The sequence below is a fragment of the Odontomachus brunneus genome, unplaced genomic scaffold (assembly GCF_010583005.1).
Source record: "Odontomachus brunneus isolate Ranch 3 - 2012 unplaced genomic scaffold, Obru_v1 Obru_scaffold_002, whole genome shotgun sequence".
Lineage (NCBI taxonomy): Eukaryota > Metazoa > Arthropoda > Insecta > Hymenoptera > Formicidae > Odontomachus > Odontomachus brunneus.
In genome coordinates this window covers 5025154-5046792 of record NW_022639452.1, presented here as the reverse complement: position 1 = coordinate 5046792, position 21639 = coordinate 5025154, and the positions used below count along the sequence as shown (strand labels likewise).

The following is a 21639-nucleotide window of genomic DNA, read 5'->3' as shown; positions in this document are numbered from 1 at the left end:
ATATATATATATATATATATATATATATATATATATATATATATATATATCTTATTGAAAATAAATATTAACATTAAGATATTAACATTAAACCATGATTTTTATTGCATATACTTTTTTATTAATTGTTTTATTATAAATTAATCTCAATTTCATTACGTGACCAGAACAAACCACTTATTATGGCAAGAACTGGTGATATGGTGACTAAAATCGGTGAAATCGGAAATTATGATATAAGTATTATTTTTTAAAAATGTATTTAATTTATTTTTGTTTATCGGTCTTACATTTATTATTTAAAGATCTTTAAAAATATATTAAAATAATTAAAGGCATTAGATAACGAAAAGAATTTAATTAAAACGCGTTTATTTCGTCGAAAATCCTTAAAGTGGTCACAAATGGAGCATCGACCCTATTTTTTATTATTTCCAGCTTACTTCTCACATCTTTCCAAACATTCCGATAACAACAGTACATGGGATGCAATATGAAGAAACTCGTGAAAGCCGATACTCTATGTCCGAGAATTGCATGCTGAAACTGAATACTTGGCTACCTTCGCCATCGTATTCTGTCACTGTATACTGGAATATTACCCCGAAGAGATGATGATTTTTATGGATTTTTATAATGGAAATAAAAACCCAGACAACTCTTCTCTCTCTCACGCATATCTAAAATACGTATTTATAAAATATTTTTTTTAAATATCTTTAAAACGTTATCAAAAGACGTTTATAGATATCTCCAAAGTTAGATTTAATTGGGAACGTTACATCCAAAAAGTAATGCGTTATTGTTATCATTACCGTTATTTTTTATAAAAAGACATTCGTTACTATTACTAATTTTGAAAAATAACTTGTCAACGTTATTAGTACTAAGAAAGTAATGGTTCGTTACTTTTTTGTTATTATTTTATAATACTATTGTAAAAAATAAAATATATAATTGATTTTAAAATGAAATTACTGTTTTTAAGCTTATAAATTATTATTAGTTCTTCTAAAAAAAACGAACCATTCAAAACTGTAATAATCCTCGGAGACGATTTGGAGAACTAATATTTCTTTATAAGCTTTATTCTATCTTCTAGCTTCTTATCTTTTATCTTATATTTTATCTTTATCTTACCTTCTTATTCTTTACATACAAATTATTGTTGATACAGAATCAGATTTTGCAATTTATCTCTTAAAAATTTTTAACAAATTTAATAATAAGTATGCTTACTATGTAATACATATATATACTTGTTCCATCCTTTTCCTTACAAAAAAATAAATTACGCACTAAGCATATTTATATTATTAAACTTATTAAACTTAAAATTTAACAGCTAAGTTACGAAATCTGACTTTGCACTAACAATTATTTTTACATAAAGAATAAGATAAAATCACGTACTGTCTTCTAATAAATATCAAGATATTTCGATTTCAAAAATACCTAATACCTAATATACATTATCAGCGTACGACCAGCGCATCATCTATTGAATAAAGATAACTAACGAAAAGTAATGATAATAAACGATAATAAGTAAGGTAACTAAAATAATGATAATAAATAATAATAAGTAAGATAATAAAAATAACAGTTGACTTCATTATTGTTATTGTAAAAATGTAACAACGTTATCGTTACCCTTACAAACAGAAAAAAGCAATAATCGTTATCGAAAAAAGTAATGATGAAGGTAATGGCGTTATAAGTAACGCATTACTTCCCAACTCTGAATATCTTCAAGACTTTATAAAGACATCTTAAAGTCATCTATTACAAGACATTTTTAAGAGTATATATAACAACATTGCCGAGACTATAACAGTTAGACATATGCGTTGATATAACAAATATCAAAACATACATCTCAGCTTTGTAAACAACATGTTATGTACGGAAAATTTCAGAGAAAATATTTAATAAACTTATTAGACGCTAATTAAATAGTGAACTTTTGCTCATGTGACTTGGTCAGATTTTCTTTTAGTTACTATGTTGAATTATAGTTTTCTTCTATATATGGTAAAAACATTTTTTTATTTGTTGCAGTTGATATATCTAAAAATTTTTATGCTAAATTTTTAACATATTCGTTAATTTGATATATTATTATTTTATTTTGTCTATCCTAATTGAATTACCATTTCTAGGGGTGTTAACAAAATACAATTTATATGTCAATTTTTGTGATATATTTTATATGTAAAGTGTTATGTTATAAATTTGAGATAAGTCATGTTATAAATTATGTTATAAGTTTAAGATAATCATCTTATTTGTTTACATATCTGCCTTGTTTTGTTAAATTAATGCAAAAGTTAAAATAGATAAATTGAGACGCGTAAAATGTGTCAAATTGTTAACACAAAATGTTTTGCAGTGTAAAAATGATTCTTTAAGGCATTCGAGCGGGCAGTTATTATCAATATCCAATTTGAATTTGAGCAAGATGTATAAACAAAAAATGCGTGGATTAATTATAATTCTTTACCGATCGCACACAGTACACAATAAACTATAATAAATAAAATATATTCTTTCTTTTCTAATGTCTGAATTATTTTATGAACTTATACGAATATCATGTATATAGAGAAATTTGGGGCATAATAGAGTATCGTCGCGATAAGTTTTCTAAGATGTACTGTCAATGAAACGTTTTGCAATTATTATTCTCAGATATATTTAATTACACATTATTATCAGTCGTCAAAAAGATGTTCTGTTAAAAGATGCTAGATATTGTTTTATGTGTGTTGTGTCCTCCACAACTGCATTAAAATTTGATACCTTTGCATAAATCAACCAATTACAAAATTCTGTTTTTAATATACCGTGTGTACATCTACGTATTAAACGTTTTTTTTTTGTCATTTTAATTAAATAGCTGTGCAAATATCGACTATAATGTTTTATACTACATAAAAACTTATACATTTTGAAGCATAACTGAGATTATGTTTTTAAAATATTAAGTTATAATATATTTTCCCCAACTGTCTCGATGTCGAATATTTTTACAACTAAATTTACAAGCTTGAAAATATACGAAAAGTTTGCAGAAATATACATATATATATTTTATGTATATACTATATTTATGTATATTATATTGTGTACTATATTTATGTATATTATATTATGTATACTATATTTATGTATATTTTATGTATATACTACATACATATTTTCTTTTATGAATAGTAAAACGAAATAGTATACATTTATAATAAATTTATATGTACAAGAGATACAAATAAGCATATTCAAATCTCCAATATCTCCACATCTTAAATCAGAACACAATATATCTACCTAATAGGTTTGTGAGACACTTTCGGAATTTAAAGACGACATAATGTTGCTTGAGAAATTTTCACTCACCAATTCTCGTCGTATTATTATTAACAACGTTTAAAATACTCAATCCAATTATATACTAATATAATTTTTCTATATAACAAATCGGAATATGCATGTCATTTTCTTTAATTGATGTGTCTATTTGTTACATAACACAATCCGACTTTTCAAATTTTATTTTGTAATTTTATTCAATTTTCATTCGCGTCTGTCGACGGTTATCTTTGATATTCCACATCATCCATCTTCCCCAACTGTCTCGATGTCGAATATTCCGATTACGCAACGCGTATCATCGGCCTTGGACAAATTCTTCACAAGATGTAAGAGGATGAATTCGAAAGGACTCACAACTAACGAATCACAACTAATGCACACGTGGCGTGTGTGTATATACAGACTGTCCCATATGTCCCGGTCCGACTGAATATCTCGGAAAGTACGCACTTTTGAGAAAAATATTTCAGACAAAAGTTGCAATATATAAAGTGATACATTTAGTGATGTTAGCAGTTTGACTTTGGATCAACCAAAGTCGCCCTAGGCATCACCAAGGTCAGGTCAAAATCAATTTTGTTTTTTAAGTAGAAATATGTATTTTTATTAAAAAATTTTATTTTATGTAAATAAACAAACAACTTTTGTTTGAAAAAAATTTTTATACAACCTCTATTTTTTAAGATATTTGCGGAAATATCTACAAAATTATTGGTTTCAATAATTTCTTATATGAATTCTATCAACTTCACCGAAAAATGGCGAGAGATAAAAATTGTTTATTTTTATCTCATAGAGCAGAATCTCTTTCAGAGAATTTTTTCAGAATTTTTTATTAACTATTTAGTACTGCATTTTCTTGCATTTTCTTGAAGTATTAAAAAGTTAATAAAAAACTCTGAAAAAATTCTTGAAGTTCTATGAGACAAAACTTAGTAATTTTTATCTCTTGCTATTTTTTGGTAAAGTTAATAGAATTCGAGTAAGAAATTATTGAAACCAATAATTGTGTAGATATTTCCGCAAATATCTTAAAAAATAGAGGTTATATAAAAAAATTTTTTCAAATAAAAGTTGTTTGTTTCTTTACGTACAATAAAATTTCGTAATAAAAAAAATACATGTTTCTATTTGAAAAAGAAAAGTTGACTTTGACTTGACCTTGGCGACGCCGCCCAAGGTCAAACTGCTAACATCACTAAATACATTGCTTTATATGTTGCAACTTTTGTCTGAAATATTTTTCTCAAAAGTGCATACTTTCTGAGATATTTAGCCGTTCCGGGACATATGGGATACCCTGTATATATAGGAATCTGTATATCCGCCAGCGAAAACTTTCCACCCTGATTATTTTGTAACCAACTGATTATTGTAAAAAATACTGGTATATATCAGTATTGTTTTCAAATGAGTTGTATGATATTGAGTTTGTAGAATATCAAGCCATACACGTTTATTTAGACTTTATTTCAAGTGCTTCGAATTTCTATAAAATAACATCAAAAATTATAAATGCTACAAATAAATTTATTTTCACTTATTATATTAATAAAATTATTCTAACATCATAACGTGTTATAATGTTTCATAATTTAATATGGAATTTAATAAAAAAAAAACATGGAATATAAGATAGAAGATATCAGATTTCATAAGAAATATGAAATATTATAACTAATTTATAACACAAATCCTAATGTTATGAAAATCTTCATTATTATTAATTTTAATATCAAATTCTTAAATTTACTTACAAAAATGCTATTATTTTTAAGAACTTTATAACAGTGTAGTTAAATTTATCACAATCATACAGTGTCTTTGAAAATAATATTAACGTATATCGCCATTTTTGACAAAATCAATTAGTTACAGAGTAATCAGAGTGGAAAGTTTTCATTAAAGGATCCTGTATATATAGGATGTTTCAGACTTTCTTCTTCAATTTTTATGGAAACGTAGAAAGGATTAAAATAAACATAAAAGTTCATTCTATTTTGCGATATTCGCAATAAACCTCGAGATATTAATTAAAGAAGATTGGTAAATCATCAAAATCACGCGCATTATGATAGATAAAAGTCTTATACCGTTTAGTGGTATTCGCAAAAATTATGGAGATATTAATTAAACAAGATTTATGAATAATCACGTGAGATATGGTAGATAAGCTGTAGTAACGACGTTTGCCATCATGTGCTTGAACATTAGGTTAAACTGAAGAAAAAAATCCTCTGCTATTTTCTTAACAACTGTTAGATTTTTAATTATTGTTACTGTAAATTATGTATTACTGTAGATTTTTAATTATTAATTAAAGAAGATTAGCGAATGATCGCTCGCGATCATATAAATATATTAATGTTCTTTAATTAATAACTAAAAATTTACAAAGTTATTAAAAAAAAAGTAGAGGATGTTTTGTTCAATTTGACCTAATGTATAAGTATACAACAGCAGATGGTGCCATTACAACTCATCTATCATATCACGTGTGATCTTTAATAATATTTTCTTAATTAATATCTCGAAATTTATTGTAAATATCGCAAAACCGTATGAGACTTTTATGTTCACTTCAATCCGTTCTACGTTTTCACGAACATTGCGGAGATGGATTTGGGACAACTTGTGTGTATGTGTGTGTGTGTGTATGTGTGTCGGCGTTTGCGCGTGCATGTATGTGTGTATGTAACATTTTTTATTATAGAAATTATTCTATTCACGAAGGAGGAAGATCTATATCGACATTAAATGCCAGCTCACGTTTTATTATCTAACGTCCCGCAATAAAGCATGTATCAATCATTATTGCGAAGATAGAAAGAATATTTGTTAAAATCTATTATTCGCTTCTCTCTCTCTCTCTTCTCTCCCTCCTTCCTTAGTCATTTGTCGCGATTATTTTAATGTTTTATAACTGAAGATATACACATACCCCTATGTGTTGACCATCGACGAAGAGCTGCGGTAATGTTACAACTTCCGAGTCGGTACGATCCCTAAGTTCGGTTTGCAATTCCGTGTCACGGAATAAGTCCGCTTCCTCATATTTGACCATATTTGTCCAGAGCATTTGCTTCATCTTCATGCAATTGGTAAAGGTTTCCCTAACGATGCCCAACGACGTCGTGTAAAGCACCACTCTACCCTTTTCCCTTTCCACGTAAGCCTGAAACAATACGTAACATATCACCAAAAATAGTAACAAGTTTCGCGTAAATCTCATTTTATTGAATAAAACATAAATCCCATCGTTCGAAATTTATGATAGTGTAATAGCGGGACAATGATTCCTATATCCGATAAGAACACAATCACGCGTACGTGATCGTGTTGTTATTGATAAATTAATAGAGCTCTGAAGTCAACGATAAACACGAGACAGCGATTTTTTCCTTTTTATCGGCGATCGATTCTTGGATAAACACCAAACGACAATTTTAGCATGAAAGAGTTCTCTTTATGGTTCAGCAATTCAATCACAGGCTGCACAATTTCCGATTCTTGCTCAGCAATGCGTATATTCTTGCCAGTTATTCCTTTAATATAATCAATTTTATTAGGGCGTGCCTAACCGTCGGACTATATGCATAGGCTATTGTATATGCTCGACAGGGAATTTCATTAATTTGCTATGGAATATTCATAACTGTAACATGTAAATTTTCATCACGCTTTGCGCAATTAAATCTTTGCATATTGTGTACATTATACGTTGAGACTGTTTTGCATGCCAAAATTACGTCTCCTTACCCGATGAAAATGATATTCTCATTAAAAGATGATATGTCTCGCTAATTTAAGAATTGTGATTACCGAAAAAGTAATCATCGAAGATTCGCTTAATAAAGTATATTTTTGACGTAAAATATATTTTAAACGTACTTTTCGGTATTTTAAGTGCTTTGCCTAAAATTATTTGCTTTTTGTATAGACATGTACAAATTGTTAAACTGAAATCAATATTTTTAGTTCTCCTTATTAACTTTGTAGAATTCCATTTTATTTCAGATTAAAATGATTTTTTCTAAAATTTTGTTTCACTTATGTTGGTTATGTGTGTTCAGACAGTATACGCCGTGTCAACTTCTAGTTTTCACGTCATTATTTCGACACAACGGTTTTTACGTATATCACCTTCACGTATTCGCAAGAATCTGACCGGAAAAGAAGAAGGCCAAGACAAAAGCGCCACACACCCGGATATGACTATTGTCACCTATTAGAATAATTATCTATAATTCGCACATCGATTGCGTTGATCCTATTTCGATATAGTGCGCACTTTAACAACTTAGAATTATTTATTCTCAATGAAAATTTAATTCATATAAAACTTAGGAAATTTTTTCCATTAATTATTCTTGTTGACAACACTAGTATTAAAATCAACTGTTGTCGTTGACATATCTTCTAATTATTGCTCTCTTTATTGTAATGTTTTAAATTTTTTTATATTAATTTTCTTTATAGTAAATATACTTATTTTTTTAATCATTTGTCGATTATAAGATAGGTAAGACTTATTTAGGTTTAATTTAAACGCATTGGTACAAATTTAGCACCAGAAGAAATCAAGAATAAGTATGAAACTCCGATTGAAAATATATCGAAAAGAATTAAAATGGTAATATATAAGAGAAAAGAAAATTATATAAGATAAGGTATTAAGATATTGTAAATAAATAAAGAGATATATTTCAATAAAAAATATAATTTCTCATTTATTTTATCTTCAAGTCAATAATTTGTATATATTTGTATAATATAATATAATATATGTTTAGCACATTTTTTAATTAAATCACGAAATATTGCGAAAAAGATGAAGAGAAAGAAAAGTACAGCGATAAATCTACATTTAAGAATACAATATCTACACATAATGAGAAAGAACAATTTATTAGGTATACAAATTAATTCGGTGCTTTTTTCTTGGAAAAATGAAAACTTATTTACAAAGATAATATTATATTTTCAATTATCAAAATAATTTCCATTATTTTCAATGATTACGCTATCTTTCGAGCAATTGAATTTAATTTCGATACAGCTCAAATAGGAATCACCAATGTTAATTAATTTGTTAATGGTCCAAACCTAGACCAAACATGAGCCAAACAGTCCAGTCTTGGGTGAAACTGGGGCGCAAGGTCCAAGTTTAGCTGAGCGAACATGTCGAAGTTTGGCTGTACCACGGCTATATTGCGCCAAACTCGAGCGCAAATTTAAACAGCAATGTAGCTGCCATAGTGCAGCCAAACTTCGGCATTTCTGCTTAACCAAAGTTAAACTAAAGTACGATACTCAATGTTATAATCTCAAAGTCTCATGGACGAATTCTTCAATTACAATTTTAACTTTTTATGAGTTAACTCTAGAAAAATAGATATATATGATCGGTAACTCGAAAAATAACATTATATAAACATTAGTCTGAAGTAATTATGTGAAAACAGTCACCAATGCACCAATGTTTCACATCACTGCTCTGCAGTTGATCACACATAGACGCACTACTTATCACAGGAGCTAATCAAAAGTATCAATGGTATTACTGACATTTTTGTCTATCGTGACAAGCGTCGTGTCTGCTTGTGATTGGTTTGTAACTAATATAAAACAACATTAATAATTATTTAAATACTTTTGACATTAATTATAAACTTATGTACAATAATAATGAGCAAACAAATATTGGTGTCAAAATCGTATTATAAGGTGAAAATCACGTTTTTTAAAAAGCAAATTGAAATTTTAAAATAACGATAATGATACAAAGAAAACAGTTGTCTTAAAACTTTTGCAGTAAAAAATATATATATACAGAGAAAAAGGTTTCTCTAGATTTTGTATTTCTATTTGTTTGACTGAAGTTTATCTCATTGAAATAACATATGCTTATAAAAAACATCATTTTTTAAATAAAAATTTTGTTGTTTTATTTAATAAAACTCTATTATTTAACACAAAAACATTATTATTTGAAGAATATCTTTTAACCGAATAATATATTATTATTTAGTTACAATAAATAAATAAAACTAATAATTTCTTTATTATATAGAAATGCAATTATATAGAAAAACATAATGCTTTATATTGAAATAACAAATATTGAAAAGCTTTGTTATTTTATTGAAGAAAATCCTGTTATTTATATTTGATGAAAAAACATTATTATTTAAAATAATATTTTTCAAAAGTTTTTTAAAATTTAATAATTTGATTTATTTAATTTGGGTTTTTTTAGAAACTTTTTAATACTTGTTTCTTGTTTGAATTAACTATTATAATATTTCGTTAAAAATCTAAAAATGTAAAAACTATCATAAAACCACTAGTTCACTAATATACATCTTATCAATATTCGTTGCACATGGAATGTAATTGTTTCAATACTTGCTAGTAAAAATATTATAATGTACTAGAAACACTATAAGAAGATGCATTGTATAAGTACAGAATATCATCGGAACATTTTAAAATCGTGTTGCTTGATGATCAAAGTTTAAACAATGCTTTATCGCGGTCAGCTTGGATGGATGGCCGGCCACGGCGTTTAAGATCGAAGTCTATAGAGGAAGGCATTACAAACGTAATATGTATTATACATCGCTTGAATAAAATAATATAATATTGAACCAAAGAGAATATGCTTTCTGATTCAAATAAATTTTTCATTTAAGACGAAGATATACATTCTTTGAAAAGTCTAATAATCATACTTATTGATCGAAACATTAGTTTCTTTGGAACATTCCAATAATCAAATTTGTTTAAATGCAATAAAATTTTTTAAATTCAAAGTAATCTTTTTCTCTGTATGTAATTACGGAACTATTTGGGCCAAACCTGAGTTTATTATCACCCCAACCTTGGGCCACCTTGGGTTTAGCAGCCCAAGCCTCGCCCGAGGCTTTATCATTCCTGACTTCACCCAGGTTTGGGTCAAACCTAATAAGTAAGCTTAGCCGAAGCTTTCTTAGTATTGGTCCAACCCGGGCTTAAAATTAGGCTAATTGTTCATTCTTACCTGGGAGAAACTGGGTGATTTTGAATCGATAAAGTTATCAATGCAATTTAGCGGCATTTTTCTTCAATTAAAAAGTGCAAAAAGACATACCATAAGAAATATGTATATTGTCGACGACAATTATGTATATTAACATTGTTTACATTAATAGGACTCGTTTGTCATCTTACGGAGCGTTTTGTGACATAATGCAATAAAGTGGTAAAAAATTTAAATCATATTAAAATTTTAATTCTTCAAATAATATTTTATAAATAATATTTAAGAACGCAAAACTAAAAGTATCAAATTAATTTGTATAATTAATATTATATTAAATTATTTCTCATACCATGCAAAAAGCGATAAACTAATTCAGTGCGCGTGCAGTTTGTACATAATGTCAGATAACGACTTTCCACTTATAAAGAACTTCGCACAATTGTAAGACAGCATTTGTATCGCATCATTTGTAAAGGCACATAATATACCATGCGGATCTGAAATATCTCGGTGTAAGTTTCTTTTTTCATTACTGTAGCGAATTCGGATCTGTCAAATAAATTACGCTGCACAAAAACCATCGTTCCATTATTAACGTCACCGCCCTCGTAAAAACTCCAGACTGCAATTTACTGTTCTTAAAGCGTAACGCGTGTTATTCTTGTGTCTCACGACGAATATCCATTGAAACTCTCTGCTCTGCTGAAAAATATCTCATGCCATGATACGTGCAAAATTTTGAAATAAAAGTCAAGATAAAATTTTCTAAAAAGCAGTGAGGCTTTTTCGTACGAACAATATCTCACGATAGGGTAAACTCGGGTATTATGGCCATACCGGAAAGACCAATAATTTCTCTAATAATTGCAAAACATTGCGTTTATATAATTAGTCACAAAAATAATCAATATTTATCGTAATGTATATGCGTACATTTTTCGAAAATTATAAATATTATATTATATTTTTATTTCCGACTACCTGTAAAATTTCTCATGTGTCCACTAAAACTTACTGCAACGTCAAATAAATTACAGTTAAGCTATCAACGTTAGATACATAAAGTAGGTATGTAAATTGTAATATAACATGCATTTTTATTTTCGTTTTCATTATTTGTTTATAAGTACTATTATAATCGTGTTTTACTCATATTTTGGGTAAAATGGCCCACTATCATTTTAACATTTATAAAACGAAAGTCGTTATATTTCAAAAGTTACTTTCAATATTAGAGTAATTAAATCTTATGTGCAATATGTTTTGATCAAAAATTGGATTTAGAATTTAAGTTTTGTAATAGAGGTTTCTATTTTATATGTGTATTATATTTTTCACAAATAATATATATTAAATATCCTATACTATAATGAATATGTCAAATTATGTTTTTTCCATTATTTTATAAAATAATATAATAATAGGTACAGAATCTTGGACATAAAATATAAAATATGTATAGGTCATCTATTCCTTATGGTCATCCTGTCTTATAAATTTAGGTAAGATGGTCAATGCTTATGTTTTGATATTTTTGTAATAAATAATTTCACTGAAATATTTTCCTTTTAACTCTGGTATTATGTACTGTAGGCTTCAGTGAAGTAATATGTCAAACACTATTAAAAAATAACAATAAGAAATGTATTTTTTTTTGCATTTTAAAAAAGTATGGCCATCTTATCCGAGTTTACCCTACCTTGTCGTTAATTTATCTTATAAAAATTAGCGCGTGGTAATATAACATTCACTCGGGCTAATAAAATTTCCACCAAAATATCTACGGTATGGTAATTCCACGTACGTACGTCGAACAGACACGTTTGATCGGCATTGTAGATCACCACGTGCTCGCTGTGCCGCGACACGACTGCTAATGAATATACTCGACCGGGGAAACCGGACCCGTCGTACCAGATGCATGATCCGCACGATAAAAGCACACTATCATTGTGGCAGTATGTACGGTAAGATCTCGGCTAATCGCTCCTAACCATTATCTTTTTGCTAACCCACTTGTTCGTACCGATACCCGTTACCCTACGCAATGACACGTATAGCGATTGCTTGCGATTATAATTACATGCCATCCTGAAATGGGCAGAGCCGTCGATACGACCGTGCACGCGAACCAGATGGCTTAACAAAGTGCCAAGCATCGCGTCATAGACTATAAACTGACGGTGAGTGAATTTTTTCACGCATATATTATACATTCTACGAGTTAAATTGAAGCTTCCCTTTAATCAGAGCTTATTATTAGAAGATCTATTTAGTAATCTATTAATTCTGCATTATTACATTATCGAGTATCACGAAGTGATTACTCTTCTAATGATAACGCAATTTATTGTGTTGGTAATTACATTCTTTAGTAGAAGAGAAATATATCGAGTGTTAAATACACAAAGGGAACGATTTCTTCGGATTCAATCAATTTTATTAAATACAAATAAATTTATCTATTAGAATAGTCAAAATAACATAAAACTTTACAATAACGAACTTAATACGTATGACCTTGACCTTTATATATATGATAGAGGTCACCCTCTTGAGTAATCTTCGAAAGGTTTCAGCCGTCGCTCGTGGTCTGTTATTAAAAAGCTATTAATGAAAGAAATTTAAAAAATATATTATAATTTTTCGATACTGTTACGAGGTAAAATGCGATATATATGTAGTATATATGTCAGTAGTCGCTTGTGATTTTGCATGGAAAGTCGAGAAAATATGTGTGGAACGAAATAATTGTAGACTTTCTTTCGGATTGTAAGCACGAGAATATGTAACCTTTACATTTTAATACATAATTTGTCAATAAAAAACAATACAAGAATACTGTTTGCAATATTCTAATATACCCTATATGCAAAAAATATCGCAAGTAGTTTTGTTATTTTTCATTGACTAATTATGTATAAAAATGTAAAGGATAGGTTATGCAACTACGTGTACGTTTTACCATATTTCAATGGATGGGTAAGATTAAAGTTAGTTCTTCTTTAGGGTGTGCGGAGGGAGAGGCAGAGCCCCTCCTCCGCGCATATACGTGTACTGTTTACTATATTTCAATGTATACTGTGTACCAAAATTACGTTCCGTTTATAAAACTATTTCTTTAATAACTTTTTAACAAACAACGAGCGATGACTGAAATATTCTGAAGGTTTCTGAAGGTTACTTAGGAGGATGACTTCTATCATGTATATGAAGGTCAAGGTCATAGGTGCTGAGTCCGTTATTGTAAAGTTTTACCCAATTTATTGTTTAATTCAAAGAAGAAAATAGTTTCAATATATTTTTTCATTTTATTATAAAAGTTTAATAATTCAATTTAAATATATATATATATTTTTTTTTGTTTTTTTTTTAGCTTGACATCTCTTTTTACGCATTCGACGATCTCTTTTTTATTACTTTATCGTCTGCGCCTTTATTCTACCGTGATTTTCTACTTAAATACTTCATCATCCTCATGATTCGGTCACCCATCCTTTTTACTGACCACGGTTGAGTTGTTTGACTTCAACAATCATATAGGAATTAATGACACCAATTAGTTTTGATATATTTATAATATTGTGCTTATAGTGCTTTATAGTATCTTTTTCTTTTAATAGTAATTGTTGAAAACAATGCAATAACAAATTGTTGATAAAATGTATTTTAGTGCACGACATGATTGCTCCTGGATTTTTAACTAAATATTATATTGATTATACTACAAGCACAATATATGGAGAGATTAGATCAAAGACAAAACAATAACATTTTTCTCAATCAAATAACACGATTTATTTCCATGAGAAATAACATTTAAAATATAACTATAAACTAAAATATGTCATTTAATTGAAATATACTAAATTAAATATATAAATATGTATCAAATTTTATTTTCTTTAAATAATAGTGTCTTTCAAGCAACATAGTTTGATCAAAATAAATAAATGGTACTAGATATAAAATTATATTGTTTGAGCTCAACAAGTTAAAGTCAAACGAATAGGAATATTAAATAAGCTCGTACGGATTTTTGTCTAGTTGACATTTGTTATATAATATATAATATCATTAATATTAGAAGAATAGTTCCATACAGTTGATCATCTGTTTATATGCTTTGATAGATAACACTGCAAAGCATATGTGTAGTGTAAGTGATAGTGTTTAATTAAGTAGAATTGTTTTTGCGAATTATAGTTGCGACTTGAGAATAGAAGGCAGTAATAAGTTTTTCAGATGCATTATATTTTATTATTTCTGTAAAAATTGTTAGAGTTTTGCTTCACCCACCATATTTATTTGACATTGCCTTCTTCGATTATTATCTGTCTCGCTTATTACAGAACTCCTTCAAAGTCGACAGTATAAACTTCGCTTATTTAGAAGATATATAAAATTACTTTTCCTCATATTTCCTCGCCGGAAAAGTATAAAAGTTTTACAAGAGGGAAATTATGAAATTACGTGAAAGATGACAAAAGATTATCGATCAAAATGGCATATATATTATTAATAAAAATTGTTTTTAACAAGAACAAAATGTAGTTCAATTTTGTTTAAAAATCCGCATGAACTTATGGCTCAACCTAATACAAACAAAAAAAACGTTCTCTCTGTGCACAATATATACATATATGCGAGTTTTAAGAATTCCTGTTACGTCCGACGTAACTTCTCTTCAGTTTGACCAAGTGCACCTTATGTTACCACCAGGAATGCAATAAATGCCCTGGGTGGTCAAAGAACAATGGACTGATAATAAGGTGTCGAAATTTCACTATTGATTATTACTCACATGTCGTGAGAAGCATCTTCCACCTTCTACTAAAAGATGGTGAGAACTCACGCGGGGGTATCTCGCCACCTGCCTATAAAAGCGGGTGCAACTGCACACAAAAAAAAGTAGTAGTAGTGACAGTCCGTAAGAGAGTAGTAAGACAAAAAATCAAACTTGAAACAAGAAGTAATAATAGAAACAAAAATCAGACTAAAGATAAGGAATCAGTCAATTAGACAATCGATCAGTCAGTTATAATTAATTAATCAAACGTATAAAAACAAACAATACATATAACAAATGGATCATTAAGATAAAACATTAAAGTCGTAAATAAGATACTGGGAAGATAAAGGTTTGTTTCCTAACATATCCTCTGACCTAAGTGTCACGTTACATTCCCAAACCTTCTCCAACCTCTTAAGTCCGATCGCAAGCTCTTCAGTCTCTCTATAACTATAGCACGAGAAGCACTTCAAGTAATTTAAAATTTCTTAAAGAAAGAATCAACCAGAATCAGTAAGTAAAATAATTATTTTGTACACACATTTACATTTACACATTTAATCACACACAATCACACGAACTTGTCCATCCCAGGGTAAAGTGGTTAAATCCATTGACCCAAAAAGGACAATTAACACGTTTTAAAATCAACTAAGACGTGACATTCCTAATGTAAGATCAAAACAACATAAACTTAAATTAAATCATGTTAATTGAAAGAAAATATTATTATTATTATTTATTATTATTTAAAGAAAATGAAATCTTCTAGAATACTGTTGGACTTTCGATGGCCGAATTGATATGACGCTCTATCCAGCAAATGGAAAGGTCCAGGTTGGACGCCTGGTTGAGGCAGTATTTTCCACTACATTTAAAATTAGTATTGACATCGTAAGAAAAATAAAAAAGAAGAGCATAATTAAACTAGTTTTTTGGGGAGCGTAATTAAAATAGTTTGTTGGGGATGAGATATTGAAATTAATTGATATTAATTAATTTAGGATAAAGAGTCGAAGGTTGATTCGTCGCATACGTTGCAAGTCCGAGAAAATAATACTGTGTGTGTGTATCAGACAATATATATATATATATATATATATATATATATATATATATATATATATATATATAATCCTTTCATAAGTTTAATTAATTATTAATTAAATATTTAAATATCCGCACCAACAACTACGCCGATTAGTTCTCATTTACCGTCTTTTTTACTTGGTTATATAAAATTTGATTAATAGTTGTTGACAACTTGAATATGTCTCGAATGAAATACTCATGTCTGAATTTCGAGTTAAATATAAAAAGTTTCTCAGTAGAAACGCAATTACAAATATGTTACAAATATCATATGATTCAAATAAAAAATTCTAATATAATTTGAAATTCAGATTTGAATATCTCATATGAAACAAATTTCAAGTAAAGACTAAGTTTATAAAGGACTAAGTTTTTAGAAAAACGAAGGCAAAAATCGTAACGGTCTCAATTTTTAACGTGTCCTTCTTCCGACAACTATTAATTGCGCTGGATTTTGCAATAAGCGTAACAAAATTTGACAAGATTATTCGTTTTCATATTTATCCATCTAGCAGTCGAGAAATAAGTTGACACTATTTGTTTTTCTCTCTACTTTATCAACGATTATCAATAACAGTTTCGTGCACGATAATAATAAGCTTATTACAGAAATAGAATTAATTATCTGGTATGACAAGTTAGTATTCTCCATTTTATGAATACGAGCGTCGTTAATCCTCCTCAATATACGATCAATGAAAAAGAGGGAGAAACTTATAAGAAAATAATTTATCCATCATGCAGTTTTTTGTAATAGAACGTGCATGAAAAGCGGGCGCATATCGTACGTTGTGAATAATTTTTTGCGTCGTGATGATTTCACACAACGTTACGTGTAGATCTCATGCTTCGTGTAGATCTCACGATTCAATAGGGATCTCCTTAAGTAGTGGCGAGACCATAAAAGATATGTTACAAACCGCACTATGTAGAATATTAAAATGAAATAAATTTAATGTGTATAAAAAAAAATTAATTGAAACTTTCTCTCTTTCTCACATACACGTTCACAAAGTGAGTTATTAATTCATCATATTTTATTATTAATTTTAGATTTCCTTTTTAATTTAAGAGACTTTGAACACCCAAAAAATAAACTATATTTAGACATTTTTTCTGAAAAAACCCCAATATCGATTTGTAACTTGGTACGTTTATTAAAAAAAACTAAAAAATATTTAAAAAATTATTAGTACAAATAAATGTTAAAAACATAATAGTTGTTTGGAATTATCGTATCTAAAACTTTAAATGCGTTTTCTTCGAAGTAGTCCCAGTAAAAAATGAAGCGATTGTGTAGCTTGCTGGAAACTGAATGTTGCCCACTTGAACCTCTCCTGAATGCTCCAAATAGGCCATAATCAGGTTCCACTTCAACTAGCGACCACTTCATTTTCGACTGAGATGTTTTCAAATTTGGCGTGAAAAATTTCTCGAAAAGACTATTGAATTAATCGACTTCTCATATATTTTCAATCTTTTCAGGCTCACTAGGAATTTTAGTTCCTAGGAACGTGTTTAGAAGTCGATAACTTCTGAAAAATTGAGATATTTGCTTGCTTGTTTCACCATATGCAAGAGAAATTCTTCTACTTTGCAAACATAATTCATACTCCTATGTGTTCCGTTGTAAATCAGAATACACTCTATATTTGAGGTCTATCTACTATAACATCATGTCATAAAGAGAACTAAAAAATGTAGTCAGTACGTGATACTATTATGGTTTCAGGGTGCTTTTTTAGCGTGAGTCCCCTCGCCTTTCACGGTAATGAATGCGTGATACTGTCACGGTTTCGGGGTAAGGATCCACCAATTTTTATTTAAGAAACATTATTTATGTTTTTTATATGATATTCTATCAAAAAGACTTTGTACAGAACGATAAAAATTAAAAAACGATAATTTTAATTATGATGAGGAGTGGTTTTTGTTTCTAGGGGTAGATTCAGGTGGATAGAAAGTGTGATTTTTTGGCACCTACAACACCAACCTATTTCAGCACAATAAAAAATTTGATCGATAAATATTTTCTAAAAAGTCAAGATTAAAAGGGTTAATAGATGTATATTGAGTGCATACATCACGGATTTTATGAAAAATTGAAGATTAACAAAACGGCATAGAACAAATTGCATTTTTCTTACAAAGGAACGACTTTTTACATATCAAAAAAATATTAAATTTTAAAATTTTAGAAGGTACGAAATATAAGGTGTCCTTAACATACGCCTATAAATAATAATAATAAATATATACGAGGCATTCTATGTCAAATTTGACACCTCCTGTCCAAAAATTGGGGCAACCAAAAAATATCTTTTTGGGCTATTTATTTATTTTATAGCTATATACATGTACTTTTATTTAGACCCTGGCCTTTTTAAAAAACCAATATGACAGACCCAATACGGTAGTCAAAATCTGAGGAAAACGAACTATAAATAGTGAAATCACTCATTAAAATGTACTAAACGGATAACTATTTTCATAAAATCTAGTATTATAGTATTTTTTCAGTCGCTGATAACGAATTTGTAATCAGCATATCAAATTTTTAAGTGGTCGGTTCCAATATGGCGACTAAATTTTACGAAAATGATAAAAAATAATGATATTGTTAACTGAGACTTACACTATAGGTTCAATGTTCATTATTCAGTGTTGCAGTATTTCTTTAATCGCTGATTTTACATCTATGATGACAGTGTCACATTTCAATATGGCGGATCCAATATGGTGGCCAAAGTTTACGGAAGACGATTTAACAATTGCGAAATTCTGAATTAAAAATAACGACTAGTGCAATTTTCATGAAAATTAGTATTACAGTGTTTTTTAGTCGCTAGTCAAGAATCTATAATACTCAACTATCAAACTTTAAAATAGTTGAAGCCAATATGGCGGCTAAATGCTGCGAAAATATACTTAACAATATTGAATACACTTCAAAATCTCGGTTCTTACTTAGTATTTTCTAAAGAAATTTTCTTAAAGAAAATATTGTAATACTAATATTAAAATAAACCCAAAAAGAAACTTTTGCCCCAATTTTTGGACAGGAAGAGGTGTCAGATTTAATAAACAATGCTCCACATACATATATATGAGGCATTCTCTGTCAAAGAGACTCCCTCCTCTGCTCAGAATTTATTTGCATGAAAAAATTTTTGTCGGGGCTTAAATGTTAACTTAATATCTCCATTTTAATATATTGTGGGGCCTTTTTCGAAAAATCAATATGGCGGACCTAAAATGACAGTAAAGGAGTGTTGTAAAAAAACTTTACTTATTGGAAAAATTTTACAAAATAACTAAAAATTCTTTGGTCTACATTATGCGGTTTTACATATACTTCTGAGGTCCATATTGATATTAGAAAAATTCAAAGTGGATAAAGATGGCGACAAAGAAGTGGAAAAGCACGTAATGGTAGATATTTCTTATGTACAAAATTTATGGCAGTAAAAAACTGACTATTTCTAGATGGTATAGTGTATCTACCCAAGTAGGAATTTACTATTGGCATTAAAGTGGCCCAGTACCAATTTATGGTAAATGTTACTGGCATAGTACCAGTACGGGTTTAGTATTGGTATGATAGTGGGATGATAGAAAAGAGTCAATATCGGAAAACAGTACTGTCACAGTACCGAAAATCAATACTGTACCCGTATAAAAAAAAGTATTGATTCCTAACACTGGAGAAGTACCTATTCCCATTATCAATTCCTAGTAATTTTTATTATTTTAGTTATTTTTATTATTTTATTATTTTTTTAACACTTTTCGATAACGCTCCAGTACATGTACGGTACGACTATCCAGTACCTAACCTTAGTACGGAGCCAGTACTAACAATACAGTTTTTTTATATTAGACCCAGTACTGAGCCAGTACCAAAACCGGACGTCCGCTTTTCGGTATCGACGCAGTATCGGGCCATTTTTCCATACTGGCGAAACGTATACGATTTCTACTTTAGTAGGTAATTTTATCATGAATTTTAATCCTTTGGTAATATAGTTAATAAAAAATGGCGTATACTATAATATAGTAACATAACCTAAAAAAACATCAGTATAATCAAATTATCAAAGGTTAGTTATGTTATTATAAAATTTGTGAGGATATAATAAGTAAGGAAATATAATTTGTGAGGAATGTTTCATAAAATATGAAACCTTTCTAATGACTTTGGCACATTTTGGTCCTAGACCCAGTTATTCGGCTCTATAAGTCAAAATTCTCAAATAGTACTCTTCTTTATTTAAAAACTTATGTCTACAGCTCAAATTACAAATTCAGGTGTGTCCTGTATACATTTTATGCATAAATTCATTTTGGACTCATAAGGCCCAAAATAAATATGACTATGATTATGCAAATTGTGATTTCGGTCTTACGGGACCCAGTTACTAGATTGAGCTACAATTAAACTAGCTTATCTGCTCATAATCCGACTCCTTTAGCAGAACTCGGATTTTTTATGATTTTATCTACAAAATTCTATGCTTATACATAACCTTGGATATATTCATATTGAGCCTTACGAGCCCAAAATGAGTTCATGCATAAAATTTAAATGGGACATACCTGAATTTGTCATTTTAGCTGCAGACATAAATTTTGAAATAAAGAAGAGTTCTATTTGAGAATTTTGACTTGAGACTTATGGAGCCGAATAACTGAGCCTTATACAGCCCAATAAATAGATTAGAATTAGGACTAAAATATGACACAGCCATTAGAAAAATTTCATATTTTATGAAGTATTCCTTACAAATGTTTCATAATAATACAATCAAACTTTGATAATTTGATTATTCTGATGTTTTTTTAAGTTATGTCGCCATATTGGGTGTGCCATTTTTAATTAACTATATTATCAAAGGACTAAACCTGAGGATAAAATTGCCTAGGTATACTATACCATCTAGAAACAATCTGTTTTTTACTGTCAGAAATTTTGTACGTAGGAAATATCTATCATTTCGTGCTTTTTCATTTTTTTGCCGCCATCTTAGTTTATCCATTTTGAATTTTTCTGATATCAGTATGGATCTTAGAAGTATATATAAAACTTAATACAGACCAAAGAGGAACTTTTTCTTAGTGTTTTTGTAAAACTTTTCCAATAAATAAATATTTGTTTACGACACTCCTTCACTAAAAGTGCCATCTTAGGTTTGTTACGTCCTGTGCAGACATGAGTCATGCACTCTATCTTTGCCTCCTCTGTCGGGAAACAACAAACAATTCCGAATCGTAAGACCTTTTTTTTTGTCTTTCCCCAATAAAAATTCCGACTAAAATTCCGAAATAACCCTGGGAAATACAGCACTAAAACTCCTTAATC

General features: G+C 29.0%; 1 protein-coding gene across 5 annotated transcripts in view; it reads right to left on the bottom strand.

Moving 5' to 3' along the window:
* LOC116841600 (glutaredoxin domain-containing cysteine-rich protein CG31559-like) overlaps nt 1–21639 on the bottom strand; it is a 69732-nt gene that overhangs the window by 14588 nt on the left and 33505 nt on the right. For all 5 annotated transcript variants that reach the window (XM_032809735.1, XM_032809743.1, XM_032809725.1 and 2 more), the window contains one exon: nt 6314–6547. In XM_032809735.1, the coding sequence (XP_032665626.1) occupies nt 6314–6547 (234 nt within the window). The remainder of the gene's footprint in view (nt 1–6313; nt 6548–21639) is intronic.